At 39.2% G+C, this 25326-nt stretch overlaps 1 protein-coding gene across 1 annotated transcript in view; it reads right to left on the minus strand.

Annotated features, from left to right (window-relative positions):
- The window catches only part of hace1 (HECT domain and ankyrin repeat containing E3 ubiquitin protein ligase 1), a 59200-nt gene that overhangs the window by 22655 nt on the left and 11219 nt on the right, over nt 1–25326 (minus strand). Inside the window, exons 3-12 of the mRNA XM_052143756.1 lie at nt 24318–24407; nt 24066–24170; nt 23792–23867; nt 23248–23379; nt 18559–18641; nt 16402–16498; nt 5105–5206; nt 4903–5009; nt 4668–4818; nt 1241–1548 (exon numbers count right to left, since the gene is read on the minus strand). Coding sequence (XP_051999716.1) covers nt 1241–1548; nt 4668–4818; nt 4903–5009; nt 5105–5206; nt 16402–16498; nt 18559–18641; nt 23248–23379; nt 23792–23867; nt 24066–24170; nt 24318–24407 — 1251 coding nt within the window. The remainder of the gene's footprint in view (nt 1–1240; nt 1549–4667; nt 4819–4902; nt 5010–5104; nt 5207–16401; nt 16499–18558; nt 18642–23247; nt 23380–23791; nt 23868–24065; nt 24171–24317; nt 24408–25326) is intronic.

Consider the following 25326-nt stretch of genomic DNA (forward strand, 5'->3'; position numbering starts at 1 on the left):
GAATGACGATGAAATGATGTTTGGCTGGCACCAGATGCATTAGCATCCGGTGCCAGCCAAACATCACTTCAGTCTATTATGATGGACTTCAGAGGATGAACTGATGCCAACTCCAACCATAAGACATGGAATACTTCATATGCCATTGTCTGAATCTTGGATTTAGGATGGACCACACCGAAACTCACCGAAATTACTGGCCAGGTTGAAATGCGTTTCACATCCCTGATCTCTGCCTGCATCACCTCGGTCTATTGATGGACTACAATCTTGAAATGGAATGCATAGACTAACAATTGCCAACAAAACCCTTCATCAGCCAATTAACAAGGACAAATGCATCTATGTGAACTTCTGCAGTTAATCCAGGATGAACTTCAGAGACATTAATCATTAATCTTACAGTTCATACAAAATCTTTGTTTAAACACTGTCCCTTAACACTTACTTAGTTTAATCATTTTAAACCATGACTTTGATTAACATATACAGTTTAATTGCATATAATGCCAATATTACTTATGTATATTTAGAGGGGAACTGGCCCCCACAGTGAGTCTGGTTTCTCCAAAGGTAATTGTGGAGCGGAGGGGGGCGGGGCCGGGTCGGAATATCGCGCGCCCGGTCCCCAATCGGCCTGATGAGGCGCGGAGGGATAAAGGCGGCTGGTGACGATGGTTCGAGAGAAAGAGAATTACAGGCATGTCCATCATGTGTGTGTGTTTATGTTTGTGCTTTTGGTTTGAGTTTAATTAAATTATCATTTATGTTGACAAGCCGGTTCTCGCCTCCTCCTTGCCCATCCTGAACTGTGTTACAGTAATTTTTCTCCATTAATCAACATCTTGTGGAGTTTTGTGTTCCTTTCCACAGTCACCTTCGGCTTGCTCAATTATTAATTAATTACTTATTTTTAAACACAATTCGCAATTGTATTTTATCAAACTACACAATGATGACTCATCGACATTATAGACATTACAGTTTTATCTTCTGTTAATGCTGATCTTTTGTAAAGCTGCTTTGAAATGATGTGTGTTGTGAAAGGTGCTATACAAATAAAAATGACTTGAATACATATTTTTAACATCGATAAATCATGTTTAGTTTATTAGCGAATCTTGTGCCTTCCTTATATGGCATTATCATGGGCTTGGATTATGAATGAACGTGTGCACGCCCCCCATTTACGAATGTTTGGAATTCAGTCAAAGGTCTAACTATGCAATACTAGTCTTACCCTTGTGGCATCTGACAGGAGCAGCACATGTAGAAGGCCTGTATCACAGCACTCAGGCGATTGGCAATCATGGACATGACATCCTGGCCATCGGTGTATCCCTCCGGTGTCTTTATCACAGCTTTGGCCTTCAGCAGCAGTGGAGGAGTTTCACTGGACAGAGAGGATTCAGACTCCTGCTTCTTCAGGAGAAGTGAGGCGATGTCATTTCCTGACGACAACACGTTGGTGTCTCTGTACTCTTTATCCAGTTCAGTGGAGATGAGCACCAGCCACTCCTCCAGTGAGTGCCATAACAGCTCCAGAGGCTAAATAATGACATCAACTACACTGGATCACTGGATTCTAGTTATTCTTCTATGCAGTACTCAACACTAGGGCCAGGCAATATATAGAATATATACAATATTTTCTATATGATTTTCAAGGTTCAACAATAAAGGCCCCTGCACACTTCATCCTTCATGTTTTTGAGTCCATTTCGGTGGTTCGTAATCGCTTGCCAGTGAGAACTTTCAGGTAAACTTTGTTCTGGATGCTAAACAGCATCTTATTGCCATTGGTCAACATCTTCGTTAGGTGTGACCTGGAGCTCAACCTACTTTGAGGCAGACAACTTATTCTGTTTACATTCTTCATTCAATTAAGACCAGTCAACATGAACACACCAGCATGTAGATTTATAAGCGAGCTGGTGCATATGTACCTACATCTGTATGATCATTCACTTACAGTGTTGGAAGGGTTACTTTTGAAATGTATTCCACTACAGATTACAGAATACATGCTGTAAAATGTCATTTGTAATTATTCCATTAGATTACTCAAGGTAAGTAACATATTTTAAATACTTTGGATTACTTCTTCAGCACTGGTAGATTTTTTACTTGTTTAGACTATAAAATCTCTGACAGTACAGTGAGACAAAATACATGTTAAAAATACATTCTCTAAAAAACCCAAATATCTTATGCAGTGATGTTTCTAAAACAAGATCAATCTAATTGATCTTGTTTCAAGAATTTTTGATATTTTTACAAGAAATCAACACCAAAATTGTCATCAAGAATATGATTTTTGCCCGAAAACCTAATTTTCTTGATAAAAATACGATCGTGTCTGGTAACGTGCATGTAAAATGGCTAGAAATAGCATTTTAGCTTAGAGTAAATATACAATTTACACAAGGTTTATTTCTATTCAAACGTACGTGTTTCACCGCTGTTCAAATGCACTTTGGATCTCATAATTTATATGTATAAATGTTTTCCATCTGAAAGAACTAAATATTAAATGAAACAAATGACAATAAAATGCAAAGTAATCTCTTCAGTAATCAAAATACTTTTTGAATGTAACTGTATTCTAATTAGCAATGATTTAAATTGTAACTGTAGTGGAAAACAGTTACTTCTATTTTGTCATTTAAATACGTAATCCTTTACATGTATTCGATTACTCCCCAACCCTGTTCACTTAGAGATATTTTCCAAGACCATGTCATGCAATTTTTTTTATTATTTAGTTTAATTAGTCTACAAAAGGATTCAAATCTACTCAAAAACTTGTTTGATATTCTGATTTTGTTTGACAGTTAGATTTTTGATATCTGCCCTAAGTGAGATATGCCTCTTATCATCATTCATTTGTCATTATTTTGTCAATAAACACTAATTTATACACACATCTTTGCAGTAGTTTCAATGTCATCATAAAATACAAGAGCAGAGTGAAATCAGTGCACATTACATGAGGAATAATTGACGACGGAACGCTGAATTGTTGAAAAATAACGCATACCTGAGATGGTAACGCAGTCCCGACGTGCAGCAATTCAACAAGCCGGAATCAATTATTCCGCTAAAACCACAGTTACCACACCTCAAGACATCGTTCAGGGTTTTACCTCAAGACATTTTCTTGTTCCTAAAAATGCTCTTGTGAGTGGAACTACTTTCTTCCACCACAGATTCAGCATCTAGCTTTAATACTGCTCAATCCTTCGTTGCCAATTCGAAAATGTCATGTCAGAACTAGCAACAGATGCTTGCGCTGCTTTACTCGAGGACATACTGGAGTAATAAGGTAGTGCATTTTTGCATGTGTGTGTGACTTTGTATTTGAGGGATTGAAAGAGAGAAACTCAGAAAATTAGATTTATCGCTCCTGGGATTACCTTTTTTGTTGCAGCTCTCGTCAGAAGTAACATCGCTTCAGAATTGCCAAGTTGTGTGTCGCCATATTCCCGCTGTTATCCTTAACAACTTTTTTTTCATCCCTACTGAGATGCAGGAGTGCACTGACATGACAACTCTGTTCTTCTCTCATGAGTATGTTTGGGCCTTAAGTGTGTGCGTTACGCATATAATCTGTGTCCAAGAGTGTGTGTGTGTGTGAGGGGAAGCGGGAGGGTTTTTCCCAGAGATATTTCAGATAATATAGAAACTGTTGTATTGATCAAGTGTATCTAGCTTTCATACAGTTCAAGCTTTCGTTGCTAATTCAAAAACGTCATGTAAGAACCAACAACGGAGGATGAGCTGCTTCTCTATCTCTTTCTCTCTCTGATTTGGGTAAAATATATTGAACATTAAAAGTTATTTTGGATAATAGAATTTGTTGTATTGATCAAGTCGTGAAGGTGTGGATCTATTCGTAGGTCGCGACTCGAGTCTCCAGTGTGTGTGTGGGCACATGTGGGTGTGTGTGTGTGTGTGAGAGAGAGAATGTGTAAGTGCAAGTGAGACGAGGGAATTATTGAAAAATAATTGCACACCTTAGAACTTCTGTGAACCAATAAGAATCAAGCATTCAAAAGACCCGTGGTATAAAGCCACGTATAGCATCTTAGTGCATTAGCGCCATGCATGTAGACTATAAACATGACAATGTACATATTATCTACTGCATATATATTACTTGAGTAGTTAAAACAGCTTCTTATACTGACCTCATGTGAATTCTACTCACAGAATGAGGCATGAAGTCATTGATAACACATTTTGCTGTAGCATTAGTTAAGGTTTTACATGTAGTCTTATGCATCCTCATATTTAATGCTTCTCTAAAAGCAGTGTGGCTGGTGTCTGAATGTTTCTAAATTTTTGGCTCAGAGCAAAGAATGAAGAAGCACTTCACCATTAGTATGCCGGGACCTTAAGGATGGCCTGCTGGCCCGGGGCTAGTGTGAAAGAAATTTGGGCCAGTTGACTGAATGGTTACACTTGCCTTATTGGGTAAAGATGTGCTTTAAGTAAAGTCTAGCTGGATAGTTAAGTTAGAGTATTTCTTTACATACTCTAAAAGTGACCTTATAGATCGCTCCACTTATAATGAATGAAGCTGTGCAATTCATGCGCTTGCAGTGTTAACAACCCTTGTGTCTACTAGGAACAGATTACAAGATTTGTTTGCAATGTCCACTGACCTTGAACACCTGGTTACGGGGCGTCTTGTTGCCATTGTAGCCCATGTCATTCCCACTGTTTGGAGTGGATGGTCCAAGACAGAACACATGACAGAAGATACGGACAATCCGGAGTAAACTCTTCATTTGCACCTCAAAGTTACTGGACAAACTGAAAGGGAATAAGAGAAATAGAATTGTGTGCAAAGGAAGTTCTAAATAAGAAAAGGATGGGCAGGCTGTGACTGAGATGTACCTTAGCAGTTTATGCCCATTTGTGGTGGCCACCTCAGCCAAGCTAGTGAGAATCCTCTGGTAGTTGGAGTCATTCTGCTGTGAGACGTGCTCTAACACTTGCCTGAGCTGAACGTAAGAACACAACAACATCCACAGTCAATATGTTATGGCCATTTATGCACATAAACTCATCGATGGGAAAAGAGGGAGGTGTGCGGTACCATGTTCTCTTTAATGTCTTCATTCTGGGTCATCTGTATCAGCGTCTGAAATAGTCTGCTGTGATGCTGGATGAGTATTTCACATGTTTCGCCATATCCACCCTGAAATGAGTTACACTTGAGCTTTAGTAGTCGTAATACGAGTAGTGTAAAAAAAAAAAATAACATGTTCCTTCTTTACTGACAGATTACTCCAAATGAATCTTTTGGAATTTATAAAACACAACTGTCAGGTTCCGGCAGTAAAAAACCCACTTCTTTCATAAAAAAACCTTGATAGCATATATTGTTTCTATACGTATAATAAAAAACCTAAAATCAATAGTTTTCTATATTAACATAGTTTTTAATATGACTATGCCATTCATGGTGCTTCATGGGAGTGTAGTTCGTGCCCTCATGAAAGGCCATAAGTACACAGTCTTGTACCATTGTCTTTTTGTCCTTTTTTTGCTTTAAAATAAAGTTTTATAATGTTGTGATTCACCTCTAAACTGGTTGGTTTGGTTAATGGATCTTTTTATGGCGAATTTTATGAATAGGAAAAACACTTCCAGAACCTGTGCAATCTCTACAACTAATAAAATCATTCAAACTCATATCAATGTTTCCTGTCCATGTATTTATTTATTTGGCAAGTGGTCTTGTAATAAGCTGGATAATGAGTAGACAGACATTTTTGCAAAATAGACTCCAACAGTTCTCCAACGCAAACCGGAATTCAGCTGTTCAGAGAGTTCTTTATTCACATAATAAAATAATTTAAAACGCAAATCAATATATCATGTCCATTTACTTAGCTGTGTAATAAGTGGGATAATGCACAGTGAGAAAGCTATTAAAATCGCAAAAAAAAACCCTTCAAGGTGATATAAGATCCATTTGCCTGATCAACCTGTCGAGGTTTATTTTGCAATAGCAACCGGCTGACTGTATATTTTCTTTTACATACAACATGTGGCAACAGTAATAGTACCATCAAAATATTGACATTGAGAAAGACTTATTACAATTACCCCCAAACACTTACTTTTGCCACAGGGTTTTAACCGACTGCATCTAAAATAAGCGCACCCCGAAGTAATAATATCATTGTTTTAATACTTAATGTTACAGAATATTTTTCAACCTAATATGCTAAAAAAAAAAACTTCTGGAATAATAGAAGTTAAAAGTAAATGCTTTTAAAAAAGTGATATCTAATTTGTAATGTGAAATAGGTGAAATGTTTTATAAGCAATGCTTGTAACACCAGTGACAAATTGCCTTAAAATTTTCTAAGATGGTGTAAATAGCGTCACAAAACACACGACACTGATCAAACAAAAATTAATAAATCACATTTTAATATATTTTCTTTGTTTTTTTTTTAGTTGATTTGAATATTTGATTGTCAAGATATTTTGAAAATGACCAAATTATATTTTTAGTGAAGTTGAAGTTGTTTACTTTTAACTTGTATTATTCCAGAAAGTACATTTCACATGAATATTAGCAGTGTCACCACTCTTTTCAAGGCACAATTTTCCAGGACATTTAAAGGACATTTTATGAGCCCAACAACTGCAATATTTCAGCAAAAATAAATGTGCCCATTTAAATCTAGCCTTTATTTTGCCATTTTGTACAGCAGAAAAGCAGTTCACTACATGGACTAGTTTTATTAAATTAAATCACAGCTTTAAAGGGGTTTATAATCAATACATATTCTGCTCTGCTCTCTGTCTTGTACTACACACAAACACGAAGCGTGCACGACGGTGATGATGAGGTGTTTTCAATGTATGAGCGGACGTTTGTTTTGTAGCGGAACACATGCAGATTATATATTTATTTAATTAAACCATAGACTTGTGCAGTTGAATTATCACATTATTATTATTTTATAACATATTCCATGACATTCAGCATTTTATAGCTAATGCCATTTTCTTGACTAGATTCCGCAATTGAATTATTTCTTTTTATGATTAACATTTTTATTAAAACACAGAAAAACAAAAAGATAAATACACAAAATCAACTTTAAACACCCACTACCACCCCTTCTTCTCCCCATCCTCAATCCCACCACAAACCCCAAAAAACACCCCTGTGGTCATACATGAACACATAAAAAAGAAAACAAAAACCAAACAAGAACACCAAGTATCCACCCCATTTCACAACAAACAAATCACAATTCCCTAATCTTCTATAAGACCTTTCTTCTAAGGCAGCAACTCTCCCCATACCAAAGCACCACTCCAGAAATGGATGCGCCCCAACAACTTCCAACCCCTCAAAATCACCTGTCTGGTGACCATAACATTGGTTAGGACCCAATCCTACACATGTTTATTATCCACATTAATCTTCCAGAATACAGAGTCTGGGGCAAAACAAAACCAGAGTAAGCAAGATGTCACATACAAAGCTCTGAACCCTCAACCAAAACCCTTGGATCTTAACGCACCCCCATAAACATGGATTGTGTATCCATCCTCCAATTGGCATCGCCAGCAGGTGGGTCTGTCTTTAAGGCCAAGCCTATACAATCTAGAGGGGGTCCAATAGACTATGTAAAATCTTGAATGGCATAAGGCGAACCATTGTATCACTAGGCACAGACTTGACATTTTTTAGAATCCTAGCCAAAACTCCCTCCTTCAATACCAAGTTTAAATCTCTTGATAGAAGTTAGAGCTCCATCCCCCAAACTCTGAATTAACAGGGAGTAATACGTCTCGGGTTACATGTGTAGCCCTTGTTCCCTGAAAAAAGCTGAACGAGATGCTGCGCTGCTAAGCGCTACGGGGAACAACTCTAGCTGTGAACCGAGCTGAAATTGTGTGTGTAACACGTCAATGATACACTGACTGGAATTTATAGCCTCGGCTGATGTAATCATTAGATGCACCTGTGGCCAGGCTATAAATGGATACGTCACCAGGTGTCGTCAGATACTTCTTTTGAAGAGCAGTCCTGGGACGTCCCAGTGCGGCAAAGCAGCGCAGCATCTCGTTCCGCTTTTTTCAGGGAACAAGGGTTACACATGTAACCAGAGACGTTCCCTTTACAAAAAGCTTCACTTTGATGCTGTGCTGCTAAGCGCTACGGGGAAATCAATACCCACGCCGCCGCACTTGGGGCTGTCCGGACCCCTACGGTTGTGCAGTGTACTCACAAAAACGCGAGAGGTCTCAGACATGAGCTTGAGATGTCGACTCAAGGGCATAAGAGCCCGGAGTAGCATAAACATCTAAACCATTCAATTTTGATGAATGTGTGCGGAGAGGACCAGCCTGCCGCATCACAAACTTGTTTAGGCATGGGCTGAGATGTCGACTCAAGGGCATAAGAGCCCGGAGTAGCAAAGCATCTAACCCATAAAGTTCGATGAATGTGTGCGAAGAGAACCCGATCGCAACACAAACTTGTCATAAAAACTGATGAATGTGAGCGGAAAGGACCAGCCTGCCGCATCACAAACTTGTTCAGGCATGAGCTGAGATGTCGACTCAAGGGCATAAGAGCCCGGAGTAGCAAAGCATCTAACCCATAAAGTTTAATGAATGTGTGAAGAGAACCCTATCGCAACACAAACTTGTCATAAAAACTGATGAATGTGAGCGGAGAGGACCAGCCTGCTGCATCACAAACTTGTTCAGGCATGAGCTGAGATGTCGACTCAAGGGCAAAAGAGCCCGGAGTGCAGAACATCCAAACTATAAAAATCCAATGAATGTGTGCGGAGAGGACAACCTGCCGCATCACAAACTTGTTCAGGCATGAGCTGAGATGTCGACTCAAGGGCAAAAGAGCCCGGAGTGCAGAACATCCAAACTATAAAAATCTAATGAATGTGTGCAGAGAGGACAATCCGCATCACAAACTTGCTGCAGATGGAGACCTCTAGCCAATGTTTTAGAGGAGGAGAGCCCTCTGGTAGAGCGTGCCCTAAAACCTACTGGCGAAGCTTGACCGCGCGCCTCGTAGGCCCGGGCAATAATGAGGATGCCTCTTTGAGGGCACCCCGCCCACCAAGCCGTGGCAAACCGCAGTGGCCACATAGAACCTGGCAGTGGCGAGGCAAGTGCCCGCTGACAGTTCTTTCTACAGAAAATCCAGAACTGAAGCAAACTGGCAGTTAGCTGGTTCTGTAATAAGAACTTTAGTAGATGGAAACGCATGCAGGTGCATTTTTGCTATGAATGCGTTACTATGATCAGCCCCACCATGGGGTTGCTGGGCGACTCGGGAGAAGTAGAGGAGACATTGCGCTATCAACAGAGGCGAAGAGGTCCTCTTCTGCCCTGTAAAATCTACCCAGATCAGTTCCAAGTGGAGGGAGCCCTAGCACTTGAAATGGTCTCGATAACCTCAAGAGAAAACCCTGTGAACCTCATTCGGTACCCTTAGGGGCCAGACATGAAAGGTTTCACAATTCGGGCCAAGGATGAGAAGGTCCTCCCTGTTCGGAATCGCCCAAGGCGAGCCGTCGAGGAGAGGAATTAACTCAGAGAAACATATCCTGTTCGGCCAGCGCAGCGCCATTAATAGGAGGCAAGATCTCACCCAAACTTGTTCCAAGTGGAAAAAGCCCGGCATTTAAAAAGGTCTCGATAACCTCAGGAGAGAGCCCTGTGTCCCTCAGTTAGTACCCTTAGGGGCCAAACATGAAAGATTCCACAATTTGGGGCAGGGATGAAATATTGCCCTGTGCCTGAGATAGAAGATCCTTCCTGTTCGGAATCGCCCAAGGCAAGCCGTCAAGGGAAGAGATTAGCTCCGAGAACCAAGCCCTGTTCGGCCAGCGCGGTGCTATCAGTAAGAGGCAAAAACCCTTGCTGGCGAACTCTGGGCAACTACTACCTTAGGGTGGAGTTCTTAATTCCCCCGTTGGTATTTTCTGTATGGACCGTAAATCTGCTCCCATATACGGGCATCCAGGGATATAACTGACCTGAGTGACAGGAGCTTGCCCTGGGCCCTAAGGAGAACCCAACGTGTCAGAAATACAGCTGACAAGAACGTGGGTCTCCTTGATGATTTATGTAAGAGGCTACCGCTGTATTGTCCACTCGCACCAAGACATGGCAGCCTCAGGAGGAGGTATTTCAGGGCCAGAAATACAGCCATCAACCCGAGACAGTGATGGTGACAACCGAGCTGACGACCCTCCTATCCCCTTAAGCTGGACGACCACTTAAGGCCGCTACCCCGTCCATCAGGGAGGCGTCTGTCGTTAGCAGCCTGTGACAACAAGACGCACCTAAAGTGGGACCCAAGGCAGAAAACCGGGATCTGAACCACATAGAAAGGGAACGAAGCCTGAGGCGCGTAACCCTATTTAGCCTAGGGGTTTTGGCCCTTGGAAGAAATCCCCTGGCTTTTGGCCACAACAAAAACGGTCTCATGAGCAGAAGGTCCAGAGGGATCACCGTGGATGCGTTCGCCCTGAGACCTGGAAATCATTGATACTGATAACAGTGCAACCTTGACCTAGCCTGACTTTGCTCAGGGTGATTTGAATGGACTCAATACTAGCGGGAGACAGTTGTGCCCGCATTGTGATTGAACTCCATACGATGCCCCGATAGACAGTGTTCTGAGTGGGAGAGAGGACGCTTTTCTTGGCGTTGAGCCTCAACCCCAGAGAAACAGATGAGCTAAGACAATGTCCATGTGCTGAACTGCCAGTTCCTGGAACTGCGCTAGGATCAGCCAGTCGTCTACATAATTCAGAATGCAGATGCCCCGGAGTCGCAAGGAGCCAGCGCTACATCATGCATTGTGAATGTGCGGGTAAAAAGGTCTAGGCTGAGTGAAAGAACCTGACCCTGGAAGACTTCGCCCCCGGAAGTGAACCTCAGGAACTTTCCATGTTGTGGCAGAACTTCTAAATGAAGTATAGAAGTGCGTCATAAGATCGGTGGTGACCAGCGAAATGAGTTGTAGGGCTTGAGACATGACCGTCTTGACAGGCATCATCTTGGACTTGAACACCCAGGGGTAGTTCAAGCTTTAAGATCTAAGCCAGACGCCACCCCTCACCCTCCATGGGAAACGGGAAGTATTTAGTATAATAACCTAACTCTCTCTCTGGAAGGGGAACACATACCATGGCCCCTTTAACCAGGAGATTGAGTTTTTGCTTTTTTACAAAAAAAGAAATCCGGTTTACGGTAGTGAGAACACACCATTGAAACACGGAAAAGTTCCGGCAGAAGTTTCCACGCTGCCAGGATCTCTGAGATGGGTATTATATTTTAACACTTCCTGTTGAGGGGTTGTCGGGTCCTGAATAAAATGCAGGAACAGCGAAAACACCCAATTTTGACGGAAGCCTCTGCAACCCAAAACACCAAGAGGTGGCAGGAATGGAGGGGTGAAGTGAAGCACGCGCCCCGTCCCGAGGGGAGCTACCCCCTAATCTAGGCGCAAGACCATCAGGGTTTTCTCTTGGGTCTTGCTTCGGGGGCTGGCGAGGGCGGCGAGACTGTCCCCAATCCCTGGGAGGAGGAGCACGACTCGCCACGCTTTGCTTTTGAGCCTCCCTTCAGTCAGGACCGAGGCGGGTCTGAGGCTTGTTCGTCAAGCGCAGAACCCACACTCAGGTCGTCCAGGAGGTCAGCTGGTACGCCTGTAAAATAGCATAGTGTGCAGAGCAGCACCGGCCTGAACTGCTGCTTGATAAGCCCTTCCCACTAAAGTGGAGGTTGTCCTACAAGGCTTTGAGGGGAGAGAGGGCTTCTTAAGTGACGATACCGAGCCCGGCGAGAGATAGCCCGCAAGCGTCTCTTCGACCGGCGGCATCACTGAATACCCCCGTGCCTCAGCACACACGATAGTCGAATATAATGATGTCGAGGGTATGTGAACACGGGAGGAAAATATATATATATATATTTATTTATTTATTTTTTTTAGAGGTTCTCCATGAGCGATAAAGCTCTTCATGGAGGTTATCAAAGAAGGGAAGGGACCCATGAGGTGTTCCCTTTCTTCGACTGGAAGATAAAATCTATCCCCTAATTTGGAGCGTTTGGGGGTCTCTTTTTCGCGTGGCCAGTCCAATCTGGCAACCGCACGAGTAACAACATCGAGTAACATTTCTATCGCGGACGGAAATCTCGGAGGCGGGAAGAGAATCGCGATCCACCTCATGATCCGAAGAAGCGTCAGAACGCGCTTCGAGATCATGTGAAGGACCAGCTGGGTTTGGGGAGAAAGTGAGAGAAAGGGAACAACCCGTCTCTTGCTCCTCAGCCAAATCCATGCAAGAGCCCCACGAACTATCTTTTTTTTTTTTCGTGAGTGCTGACTCCCGGAAGCAAGCGAGGCGAGCACGACGCACTCTGCCTGTTAAAGCAAATCACAGTGCTCGCACCCGCCCTGCTGCAACGCTCTTACCCCCAAACAAACAGCAAAAACTGATGTGTGTCGTCTTCAGCTATAGAGCGAGAAGAGGGGAACATGCACCGTTTGCGGCTTTCAGTCATTCTCTCTTTTTTTTCCTTTCTTTTTTAGAAATATATATATATATATAATATTTTCTAAACAGAAGAGAAAAGAGAACAACATTCACTGCACACTGCCTAACTGATTCTAACTTCTAACAGAGGAAAGAAAGTTTTGACAGGATTTGTGAAACACACAGAAACAGAATCGCTCAGAAAATAGGAGTTTCTGACGACACCTGGTGACGTATCCATTTATAGCCTGGCCACAGGTGCATCTAATGATTACATCAGCCGAGGCTATAAATTCCAGTCAATGTTCACTGATGTGTTACACACATTATTTCAGCTCGGTTCACAGCTAGAGTTGTTCCCCGTAGCGCTTAGCAGCATAGCATCAAAGTGAAGCGTTTTGTAAAGGGAACACTGATGCTTCATGGCATTTTCCAAAAGCAGTAATCATCTCTCCAAGAGTATCTGCCACTTTATTCTACTCCCAAAAATAGTACAGAGCAGGTGGCACAACTGTAAATACCTAAAGAACAGAGATCTGGGAATCCCAAAATGTAGAACCAAATTTTCAAATGATCTCAACACTCCACTCTCATATAGGTCACAGAGTGTAGTAACCCCCTCACAATCCACTTTAACCAGCAGAAAGGGGACTTAATACATCATTTTTGGTTCAGCCATATGCAAGAGACAACATTAAAATAGATGTCTGAATTAAACACGGAACAGTTTTGTCGATAACAAGTGCAAATGCGTGATAATGGGGTGTAACTTAACTTCTCCAGGTAGTTTGATAGAAAGTCTTTACAATGGCGAAATAGGGGAAAGAACTTACTGTTTGATACAAAACCAGGTAGGGGCTCTCACAGGTGGAAGCAACTAGTAAGCCATATGACTAAGACCAGATGCATAATAAAACAAAATCTTGGGTAGGCCTAGCCCATATTTGTTAATCAGTCTATGTAACTTATTAAAATGTAATCTGGGACGCTTACCATTCATAATGAAGGACTTCGCTATGCTATCAAATTGCTTGAAATAAGAGAGGGGGACATCTATAGGAGAGATAGTAAAAGGTAGTTACATTTTGGAATACAGTTAATTTTAACAACATTAACCATCCCAATCATAGATAAATGTAATGAAGCCCACCTGTCCACATCACTCGAAACCTTTTTATTAAGGGGCCAAAATAAAACAAACTAAATCAAACAAATTTGCTGCGAATAAAATGCCCAAATATTAATGCCCTGTTTGGGCCACTGGAATGCACCCAACAAGAAAGCCGTTACTGGGCAGTATGCTGTCAGAGCCAGAGCTTTTAGACCAATTGACTCTGTATCCTGAGAAATTAGAAAAGGAATTAATAATTCTATAGATGCAAGGCATAGATCTAGTGGGGTCAGAGACGAATAATAAAATAGCATCTGTATAAAGCAAAAGTTTATGCGCCACACCTCCCACCATCACCCCTGGAAAATCGTCCTCCTTTCTTATCGCGGCTGCTAATGGTTCCAGGGAAAGACAGAACAATAATGGGGAAACAGGGCATCCCAGCCGGGCACCCCTATCCAGAGTATAATAATCTGAAATTAATCAATTTGTTTGTACCGCTGCTACCGTTTGTCTATAAAGTAATTTAATCCATACAATAAAAGTATTCCCGAATCTGTATATTTCCAAAATCTTAAAAAGATAATCCCATTCTACAATATCAAACACGTTTTCGGCATCAAGCGACCCACCAGTTTAGAAACCCTCGCCTCTTTCTGACATTTTCTCCGCTGCATGTTTATGTGTGGCGCAAGTTGACGAGTCTGACAGGCAGTCGAGGAGGAAAGAAGATGCACATGTGCAGGTGAGATTCTCCGTCCGGTTGCATTTTTTTCTCAATACCGTAGATATGCAAATGTCCATGTTATGAAAACAGTCAATTTTCATACCGTGGTATACCATGAAACAGGTATACTGCTGCAACCCTACTCCCAATATTATATCATGATGGGTGCCAGCGGCTTGCAACATCCCTTCAAGATCTATAAAAAAGCCCTGATCATCAGCGTTTGATAAAACAATAATGACTCTATTTTATCTTTAATCTGTTTGAGACATTTGAATTGTAGATGTTTATTTATCAATGTAATGACACCCCTGCTCTTACTTGAGCCAGCACTAAAGAAAACATGCCCACCCCATATCTTCCCAAATTTTTCAGCTTCCTGCAGGGAAAGATGCATTTCTTGAAGAAACACTATATCACATTTCTTACATTTAAGAAAAGAAACAACCTTCCTTCTTTTTATGGGGTGCCCCCAAACCTCGCATGGCGCCACGCAACTCTCCTCCAATAATTTAATTATTGAAAAATTATTTGCATCCCAGGTATGAAGGCCGAATCACCATGCTACAACTCAGAATGTGAATTCATAAATGTAGAAAAAATGATCTGACCATCATCTTTGTCTAAAGTTTATAACTCAAATGTTTTTGTGGTTAACACAACAGCAAAGTTGGAATGGAAAAATCATATTTTGTACTATATCAATATTTAATTTCATCTGAGCAAAGAAGAGATGAAAAGTGATATACAAATAAAAAATAACTTAATTTGACAGAGATGACAGCAGATAAGCAGAAAAAGTATGTTACAGGGATTCGTTCATGACAGTTAATTGTTGCCATTGCTTCACAATGTGCCACTGCGGAAGAGACAAAACTATACAAATTTGTTTATTTTACTCCTATTCTGAGTCCCGATCAATACTATGTTTTTGTGCATGTAACAAAAAACCTTGTTAGCAACAGTAAAACAGTTCTATTATACTGTACTAAAATATTTTCCAGGACAAATGACTATTTTTCAGGACCTTCAGGTATTTTTCCAATTTTCCATGACTTTTCCATGACTGGAAAAACTGCAGCGCAGAATTCCAGGTTTTCCTGGATGCATGGGAACCCACATCAATGACACATTTAAAAGAACCTTGTGAAAACTTTACAGTTCAATTATTCAACATGGTGGGAAAATCACTATATGCACATTTGAGCAACCTCTTCTTCCTCTGAACTTTGACCTTGGAAGTTATTTTCCACAAGTTTGTATTTTCAAAATACAAGTTTTTAACATAACACAAATTACATGAAATCAAGACACTAACATTATTTTTTAATTATTACAATTATTTATTACTTAATTTGTTTTGCTTTGCTTTTTGCACACTTGATAGGCTTTGCACTAATGTTTGACCTGAGAACACAAAATGAATGATAAACATAAATAACGGTAAATGTCAGAAGTTGAAGGGGACAAGGGATTTTTCAGGCAATTGCCAAATTCAAATATATTTTCAAAACAATTTGAAAAACAATCTAGTCAAACCATTTTGGTTAATTTAAAGAAAAGGTTAGGTTGTAGAATGATGAATTTTAAATGGGGTTTCTTAAATATTTGAAATCTTTTTTTATGAAAGAAAAGTCAAGGAACATGTTTGTTGCCATATTTTTTTATAATGACCCACTTAGAACGTGTCAACACTAATTTGTGATTTACAAAATGTTGTGTTACAATAGACCTTATACACAATAGCGCCATCTTTCATTTTTGAGAGGAAAGAAAATGAGTCTAGTGAGAGGGTGAAAAATATAAAGAGACTTCACTTTCTAGAGGGTCCACAGTGCTAAAAGTGCCCAAAGTTGAATAATCACATATATATATATATATATATATATATATATATATATATATATATATATATATATATATATATATATATATATATATATATATATATATATATATATACATATATATAGATACACACAGTATGTGTGTGTTACACTTACCTGCACACACAAGTCAAGCGGTGTGACCCCATTCTTGTCTGGCAGATACTTTGCTCCTCTTAAGAGCAGTATTTGAGCGGTGTCTCTCTGACCATGACTGCAATACAATGTCAAATTGGTGTAAATAACATTAATATCAGTTAATATCTTTCTTCCTTTTTAAGCTGTTTAGTCACTTGCTCCGTTTTCTATAATTCTTTGTAAATTTTTTCTAGTGTACAGTGTCAGATTTGATTTCAATAACAACATTTTATCTATTTATTATACAAAAGCTTGGCACATTATGAATGACTTAAAGTTGTCTCTGCATAAACTCTGCTCCATATAATGACTACTGCCTACAACTTTTCACATCTAAATTTAAAAGCTCACCATACACATATATGGTGGACCAATAATAATAATTATTATAATAATAATAATTATATATATATCCATACACATATACACTCACCTAAAGGATTATTAGGAACACCTGTTCAATTTCTCATTAATGCAATTATCTAATCAATCAATCACATGGCAGTTGCTTCAATGCATTTAGGGGTGTGGTCCTGGTCAAGACAATCTCCTGAACTCCAAACTGAATGTCAGAATGGGAAAGAAAGGTGATTTAAGCAGTTTTGAGCGTGGCATGGTTGTTGGTGCCAGACGGGCCGGTCTGAGTATTTCACAATCTGCTCAGTTACTGGGATTTTCACGCACAACCATTTCTAGGGTTTACAAAGAATGGTGTGAAAAAGGAAAAACATCCAGTATGTGGCAGTCCTGTGGGCGAAAATGCATTGTTGATGCTAGAGGTCAGAGGAGAATGGGCCGACTGATTCAAGCTGATAGAAGAGCAAATTTGCCTGAAATAACCACTCGTTACAACCGAGGTATGCAGCAAAGCATTTGTGAAGCCACAACACGCACAACCTTGAGGCAGATGGGCTACAACAGCAGAAGACCCCACCGGGTACCACTCATCTCCACTACAAATAGGAAAAAGAGGCTACAATTTGCAAGAGCTCACCAAAATTGGACAATTGAAGACTGGAAAAATGTTGCCTGGTCTGATGAGTCTCGATTTCTGTTGAGACACTCAGATATGGTAGAGTCAGAATTTGGCGTAAACAGAATGAGAACATGGATCCATCATGCCTTGTTACCACTGTGCAGGCTGGTGGTGGTGGTGTAATGGTGTGGGGGATGTTTTCTTGGCACACTTTAGGCCCCTTAATGCCAATTGGGCATCGTTTAAATGCCACGGCCTACCTGAGCATTGTTTCTGACCATGTCCATCCCTTTATGGCCACCATGTACCCATCCTCTGATGGCTACTTCCAGCAGGATAATGCACCATGTCACAAAGCTCGAATCATTTCAAATTGGTTTCTTGAACATGACAATGAGTTCACTGGACTAAAATTGCCCCCACAGTCACCAGATCTCAACCCAATAGAGCATCTTTGGGATGTGGTGGAACGGGAGCTTCGTGCCCTGGATGTGCATCCCACAAATCTCCATCAACTGCAAGATGCTATCCTATCAATATGGGCCAACATTTCTAAAGAATGCTTTCAGCACCTTGTTGAATCAATGCCACGTAGAATTAAGGCAGTTCTGAAGGCGAAAGGGGGTCAAACACAGTATTAGTATGGTGTTCCTAATAATCCTTTAGGTGAGTGTATGTATATGTATATATATTGATGTCAAGGTCAAAATGTAATCAAAACAAAAGACAGATGCAGTGCTGTTGCTCGACAATTGAGCTCATCTAAGTGCATCCGATGCTCCACAAATAGAATACCCACAGCAGAATACCAACGTCTTTTCTGTGGCATCCCCTCATCAGGCAGCATTCTTATTAGCTTGTCCTAACAGCAAAGAAAGCTGAATTCCCTTCTGTTATTCTCAAAGAGCACACAAGCTCTAAGATCCCTCTGTTAAAGGCTATAAACAGGAAAACACATGCATCCAAACCCTAATTACCATAATTGTTTTTTTTGTGTGGTCAGAAAGCGGTCCAGATTCACTCACGGCTACTTCATGAAAGGAAGTTAATTTCTTAAGTGGCCTCATGTGCCACAGCTTAGGCTGTAGTGAAATAAACATAATGATGGTAAACATTGGCAGCTGATGTGTTTATAGGGTTGATTCTGGTGCGCTACTCACCTGCAGGCGAAATAAAGTGGAGTCGCTCCAGATACATTGGGTCTGTTGATGTCTGCTCCACTGTCCAGAAGACACTGCACTGTCTGTGAGCACACACAAGAACACAACACAATGACTGGAAAAATAAATAACATTTCTACTTCCTCTGAAGTAAAAACAATACAATTATTCACTTCTTTTTAGGCCTTAACTACATTTCTCAATTTCACATCAATTTGCATTTGCAAATAAGATTCACAAAATGGGAAGAGGCTATAAGAAAATAGTTAAAGCATTGAAAATATCAATTTCCACAATCATGGCAATAATTAAGAAGTTCAAATCAACTGGAGATGTTACAAATTGGCCTGAAAGAGGACGTGTGTCTATATTGTCTCCACACACGGTGAGGAGGATGGTTCGAGTGGCCAAAAATTCTCTAAGGATCACAGCTTGAGAATTGCAGAAATTAGTTGGGTCTTGGGGTCAGAAAGTCTCAAAAAGATGTCCCTACATCACCACAAGTTGTTAAGGGGGATTCCCAGAAAAAGGCCTCTGCTCTCATCCAACAACAAACTCTTCAACTTCACAACTGGAACTTCAAATGTGACTGGTTTCTATGGTAAGATAAATAATAGATAATAATAGAGCTTTTTGGCAGCAATATGGAAAAGTCGCTCATGCCCACTGTTAAATATGGTGGTGAATCTTTAATTTTGTGGGCTGTTTTTATGCCAGAGGTCCCATGGACACTCATGAAAAACCAACAGATAAAAAAATTAAAACCTGGCTGCCTCTGCCAGAAAGCTTACAATGGGCCCTGGTTGGATCTTCCAGCAGGACAATGATCCAAAACACACATCAAAATCAACACAAAAGTAGTTCACTGACAACAAAATTAAGGTTCTGCCATGGCCATCCCAGTCCCCTGACCTGAACTCCATAGAAAATGTGTGGGGTGAACTGAAGAGGAGAGACTGAATTTGAAGGATCTGGAGAGATTCTGTATGGAGGAATGGTCTCAGATCTCTTGCAAGATGTTCTCCAACCTCATTCAGCATTATAGGAGAAGACTCAGAGCTGGTATCTTGGCAAAGGGAGGTTGCACAAAGTATTGAATAAAAGGGTGCCAATAATTATGGCCAATGTATTTTGGAGAAAAATATTTATTTAATAATGAGATTTTTCCCATTTCAATTGTTTTAATTCAATTAAAAGGTTAGATATTGGCGATTTTTATTTTTATGTAAGATCAAAAGGATAAACAACGGCAATATTTTTCACACCCTTCTTTGCACATATTTAACAAGGCTGCCAATAGTTTTGGCCATAACTGTACATCATAATGAAGATGTTTGTCAAACCTAAGCTGATTCCAAATCACGTATTTTTAGAATACAGTATTTGATGGAAAACGTCCTTCTCCCATTTACTGCTTTTGGTGTAGTATACTGTATGTACAATTTGTACAAATGTACAGTTGGAAATATTTTAAAATGTATATGTTTTTTCCCTAAAACTTTTGGCATATTGTACCATATCTTAGTTACAAAAGTACAGTTTGTTTTCCAGTTGTATTTTCAGACATTTTTGGAATGTTTTTAATATCCCAAAATGTGTCACTATCATAGAAATACACTATAATATAAAGGAGTATAATTTATCTATTAAGAATTAGTTTCCAGCCGACCTATAAAGATAATTTTTATACATTTTCAATTTTAATCAATTAAAATTACAATTTTATCACATTTCAAAGTACAATTTATAAGATTCATCAAATGCAAATGTACAATTTAGCTTTAAAATTCATAAATTTGATCATACCGATTTGAGAGTTATAATTGATGAAATTTAAAAATTGTCAATCATTATCATAAAAAATGTGTTAAAGCTGAAGTGTGTAATTTCTGTGACACTACCGTCACCGAACGGAATTGCAAAAATAAACGTTTTCAAAACAGCTTTTTGAATACGGCCCTCACCTGCAGTTGTTCAAACAGCCAGATAGTCCCGCCCCCAACTCAAGCCTTTGTTTGCGGGTCTAAGCAGGTCACTCAAAACAAACACAGGAATTTGTATAGCCCCACAGAGACACAGTGTTTACAATTTTTAGTTTGGCTTACTTGTAGTTGTCTCTGCATATTAAGCTGTGCCAGAAGAATGCAGTTTATACAAAAGTTATATACTTCAGCTTTAATAACTCAAGTTTACTGTATTTTTGATGAAACATCAGGGGCCTGATGTATAAACGCTGCGTACGCACAAAATGGGCATTGAAATGTGCATAAGCAATTTCCCATGAACATATCGGGATTTATTAAAAAAAATAAACTTGCCGTAAATATTTGCACACCGTCGGGACGCTCTTGACTGTGCATACGCACTCTTTAACTGGTGTGTGTGAATTGGCGACTCCAGCTGGACAAATAATGAACTGAACAGACTGACATTTCTCTATATTATTTTTATGTAACTAATTGAAAAGGCATTCAAATATAAGCTGTTTTTGGTTTGGAGAACTTTCCCATCACCTCATAGAGAAGGAACATACAGAGAAGGCCCAAGTAAAAATGACAGCAAAGACTTCTTAATTTGACATTTTCTGTTACAATCATGTACAGAGATAAGTGCAGCCTTTGAATAAAGATGATCTGTAATGCGATGCACACTTGACTTGGTAAAATGGACAGTAGCTAGACAGTAGTCGAACTGACCATTGGAGAGACATGTCTCATCAGAAACAGTATTGTACAGCTGCATACAGGTACAGCAATGCACATCAAATGTGCTGCCTGCTCCACTTCATCCCGACCCTCATCACAATGAAACCCCCGTTCTAGTCTAATAAAAACATTATGAAAAATACATTTGCCGTTCTGCTGTTTTTTGAATAGAAAATACCAGTCAAATATAAAATCTTAGTAATCTGATGATATCAGACACTGCTGCACAAAGAATTTTAATATTTTTTGTTTTGTTTCCAGTATTAAATATTTAACTTCTCAGAAAAACTTTTAAATAGTTTTAAGGGTGTTTTTATTGAGAAGCAAAATTGCTTAGGTTAGATTGATGTCTTTATGTCTTTACCAAGGGAAATTCAAGATATATTCTTTGAAAACAAGTTGATATCTTAATAAATAATGTTTCTTCATGGTGCAGTCTAATCTTACATGTGGCATTTACAGTCTTATTTCTTATACTACAGTTTCTCGTACCGTTAGACGCAGTTATCACGTGTCTGGATCTGGTAATTGTATGCAAATAAGGAAATGCTTAGTAAAAACAGGCGATGTACACCCATACATTGTTATTCTGGGGAGGAGACGGGGTGGGGAATGAATCACGTGCATGTAAGCAAAATCTTCTGCTAGACGGGATTTATTAAGGGAACTATGCACAGGTTCTGCCGTGCGTACAGTTTTCTAAATCGTCTTTTTTTTTGTGCGTATGCAAAATCTGACTTTTGTACTTACACTTTTAGGAAGAAATTCTAGAGTAGAGTTATATACGTGAGGCCTCGGGTGTTTTGGTAAATCAGTGAGTAGCTTTAAGAATTGTCACAATCAGACACATATTCTAGGCAATTAAATGCACTTTTTTAGATTAAATTAGTGCTGTCAGTAGGTTTTGTTGGCTTATATTATAAACAACAATACAATTTATCAGTACATTTCTCAGAAACAGGTATCATGATCTATAACTCTGCAAAAAATTGAATGGCATCTATGCTAATGTATTTATATTTGTTTCCCTGTCTCAACCTCTAAAATACTGAGGTCACCAGAGACGACCAGATCCAGCTCCGTTCCTGCTATGTGTTGAACTCCACTGCTATGTGTCTCGGAGTGATGATGACAAACTACAGCTGGTGCCAGACAAACATCACTTCAGTCTATTACGATGGACTTCAGAGGATGAACTGATGCCAACTCCAACCATAAGACATGGGATACTTCATATGTCATTGTCTGAATCTTGGATTTAGGATGGACCACACCAAACCTCACCGAAATTACCGGCCAGGTTGAAATGCGTTTCACATCCCTGATCTCTGCCTGCATCACCTCGGTCTATTGATGGACTACAATCTTGAAATGGAATGCATAGACTAACAATTGCCAACAAAAGCCTTCATCAGCCAATTAACAAGGACAAATGCATCTATGTGAACTTCTGCAGTTAATCCAGGATGAACTTCAGAGACATTAATCATTAATCTTACAGTTCATACAAAATCTTTGTTTAAACACTGTCCCTTAACACTTAGTTTAATCATTTTAAACCATGACTTTCAATAATACATAAGTAATATTGGCATTATATTCATGATGTTAGTCAGAGGGGAACTGGCCCCCACAGTGAGTCTGGTTTCTCCCAAGGTTATTTTTCTCCATTAATCCACATCTTATGTAGTTTTGTGTTCCTTGTCCCAGTCACCTTCAGCTTGCTCACTGGGGTTATTAATACAATTATTATTGAATTACTTATTTTTAAACACAATTTACAATCATATTTTATCTAATTACAAAATGATGACTCATAGACATTATAGACATTACAGTTTTATCTTCTGTAAAGCTGCTTTGAAACTATGTGTGTTGTGAAAAGAGCTATACAAATAAAAATGTCTTGACAATAAAAATAATAAAAAAATTAAAAGAAAACAATTAATTGCATATTTGTGCAAAATATCAAATATTTTCTTACAGTCTTGTGTCCATTTTGGCAGGCAACATGTAATGCCGTCTGGCCCATAGCGTCTTCCACATCCACATTAGACACATGCTGAACTAGATCATGAAGCAGTTCTGTCCTTCCATTCACAGCCAGCCAGTGAATCTAATTACAAAAGACAATGAGATGATGACGGAATAGAAAAGATTACACTAAATATAATTGTATAATCATATATAATAATTTTTTTATATATATAAATAACTATAAAATATAATAAATATGAATTTGTATTATTAAAGCAATTACTATACTAATAAATATATAAGAACACATTCATTGTTTAAGAAAATAATTCAAATATACAGTTTAAGAACATTTTTCTTCCACAACAATCAAAAATGTCTATTGGGTGACCTATAATAATAATAATAATAATAATAATAAAAAGGAAAGCAACATAAATGCTCAATTTATAGAAGAATATTTAATAAGAAATACTGCAGTTAACAAGTTAAAACAATTACGCAATTACGCAATAATTTGCCACAAACTTGTTTTTTATCATCATACTCACAGCAGTCAAGCCTTCATTATTGCAGATATTGACATCAGCGTTGTACTCTAACAGTCTGCCCATACACTTCTTCTGTCTGTGAAAAAATAAAACAATATTGACTTCAACAAATGTATTCTTCAGCATAAAATTGATCTCGGTTTCTTTTCTTTCAAATACACACAATCGCTTTGGCTCTAAACATGGCTGGAGTGGATAGAGACAATGAATGTGAATGGCTTTGTCTCCAGCAGGCGGCAGTAATGCACTGAGTTTCTTCAACAGTCAGTTTTACCCATTTCTTGCTGCCAGGTGTAGAGGTGTACAGCCAGAAATGTCCTGATAGTTTGGATTCGCTCCACGTTTTAATAGCAGGATGAGACACTCTACTGACCCACAACTGAAACAATGAAATAAAAACAACACCAGGTTTTGCTTAGAAGATATTTGGTATGAGCAAGGAAGCACTAAAACAACTTGTATGTGGACATTTCTGTAATTCTTAACAAAAGGTAACAAAAACAAAAAGCCTACAACTGCAACCTACTTGGCAGCGATGTGTAGAAGGCTTCTTTTAACACGTCCAAAGGCATAGTTGACATCAAACTTGGAGTTTAAAAGCAATTCAGAAACAGACCTATAAGCAAAAAAATATGTAATTCATAAAAAAGGCAATAAACATCCACAAACATTATGTACAGTGACTACATGGACATTTTGACATTTAATCATGTGCCTGATATGAACTATAGATAAATGTTATTAAATTGTTGCTAGTTAAAAATGGACATTTTTGATATCAGCAATGGAATAACTACTAGTAATATTGCTCAATTTGGTTTGCACTAATAAAAACATTAATTATTGGTATACAAATTACTTAATTACATAAATACTATGGGTGTAACGGTTTGAATTTCTCACGCTTCATTTCTATCACAGTTTAAGGGTCACGGTTTTGGTACAGTTCAGTATTTGCTTCGTTCAAAAAATAAATAAATATATATTCTTCTCTATCAGTGTTTCGATTTCTCCACTTGCCATTTTCAACTACACACAACGCTTGCAGAATAGTGATGTCATCAAGTTGACCCCTGTGAAACACAAGTGGAGCGTATCCATTTACAGATCCATTCAGGGGCATTAGTGGAGGTTGTAACTGTGCCTGTCAGTTAGACGCTTTGTTTTCTTGCCCAAAACTTGTGCTCCAGATGCGTCATTAACGCGAGGTGAACCGACTTCTTGATGATCAATAACAGATATTTAACATAATACATTTGTTAACTTCTCTATACGTGATATCATCAGTCATGAGATATTGAATATCAGTGGAGAAGTACAGAAATCAGCGCTGATAAAATGAGTCTGACCGAGTGGTCTAGTGGTAATTAATCTGCCCATTGCATAAGAGGTTAAAGGTAATCCATCCACATAAAACTATATGTATTAACAAAGATTTCAACCGCACCTCAGTTCATGTGTATATTGTGTGGGGACACATTGGTTTGCATTTTTCTATGGGATTTGACTGGAAAAGAGCTCAAACTCAAGCACGG

The sequence above is a fragment of the Xyrauchen texanus genome, chromosome 15 (assembly GCF_025860055.1).
Source record: "Xyrauchen texanus isolate HMW12.3.18 chromosome 15, RBS_HiC_50CHRs, whole genome shotgun sequence".
Classification (NCBI taxonomy): Eukaryota; Metazoa; Chordata; class Actinopteri; order Cypriniformes; family Catostomidae; genus Xyrauchen; species Xyrauchen texanus.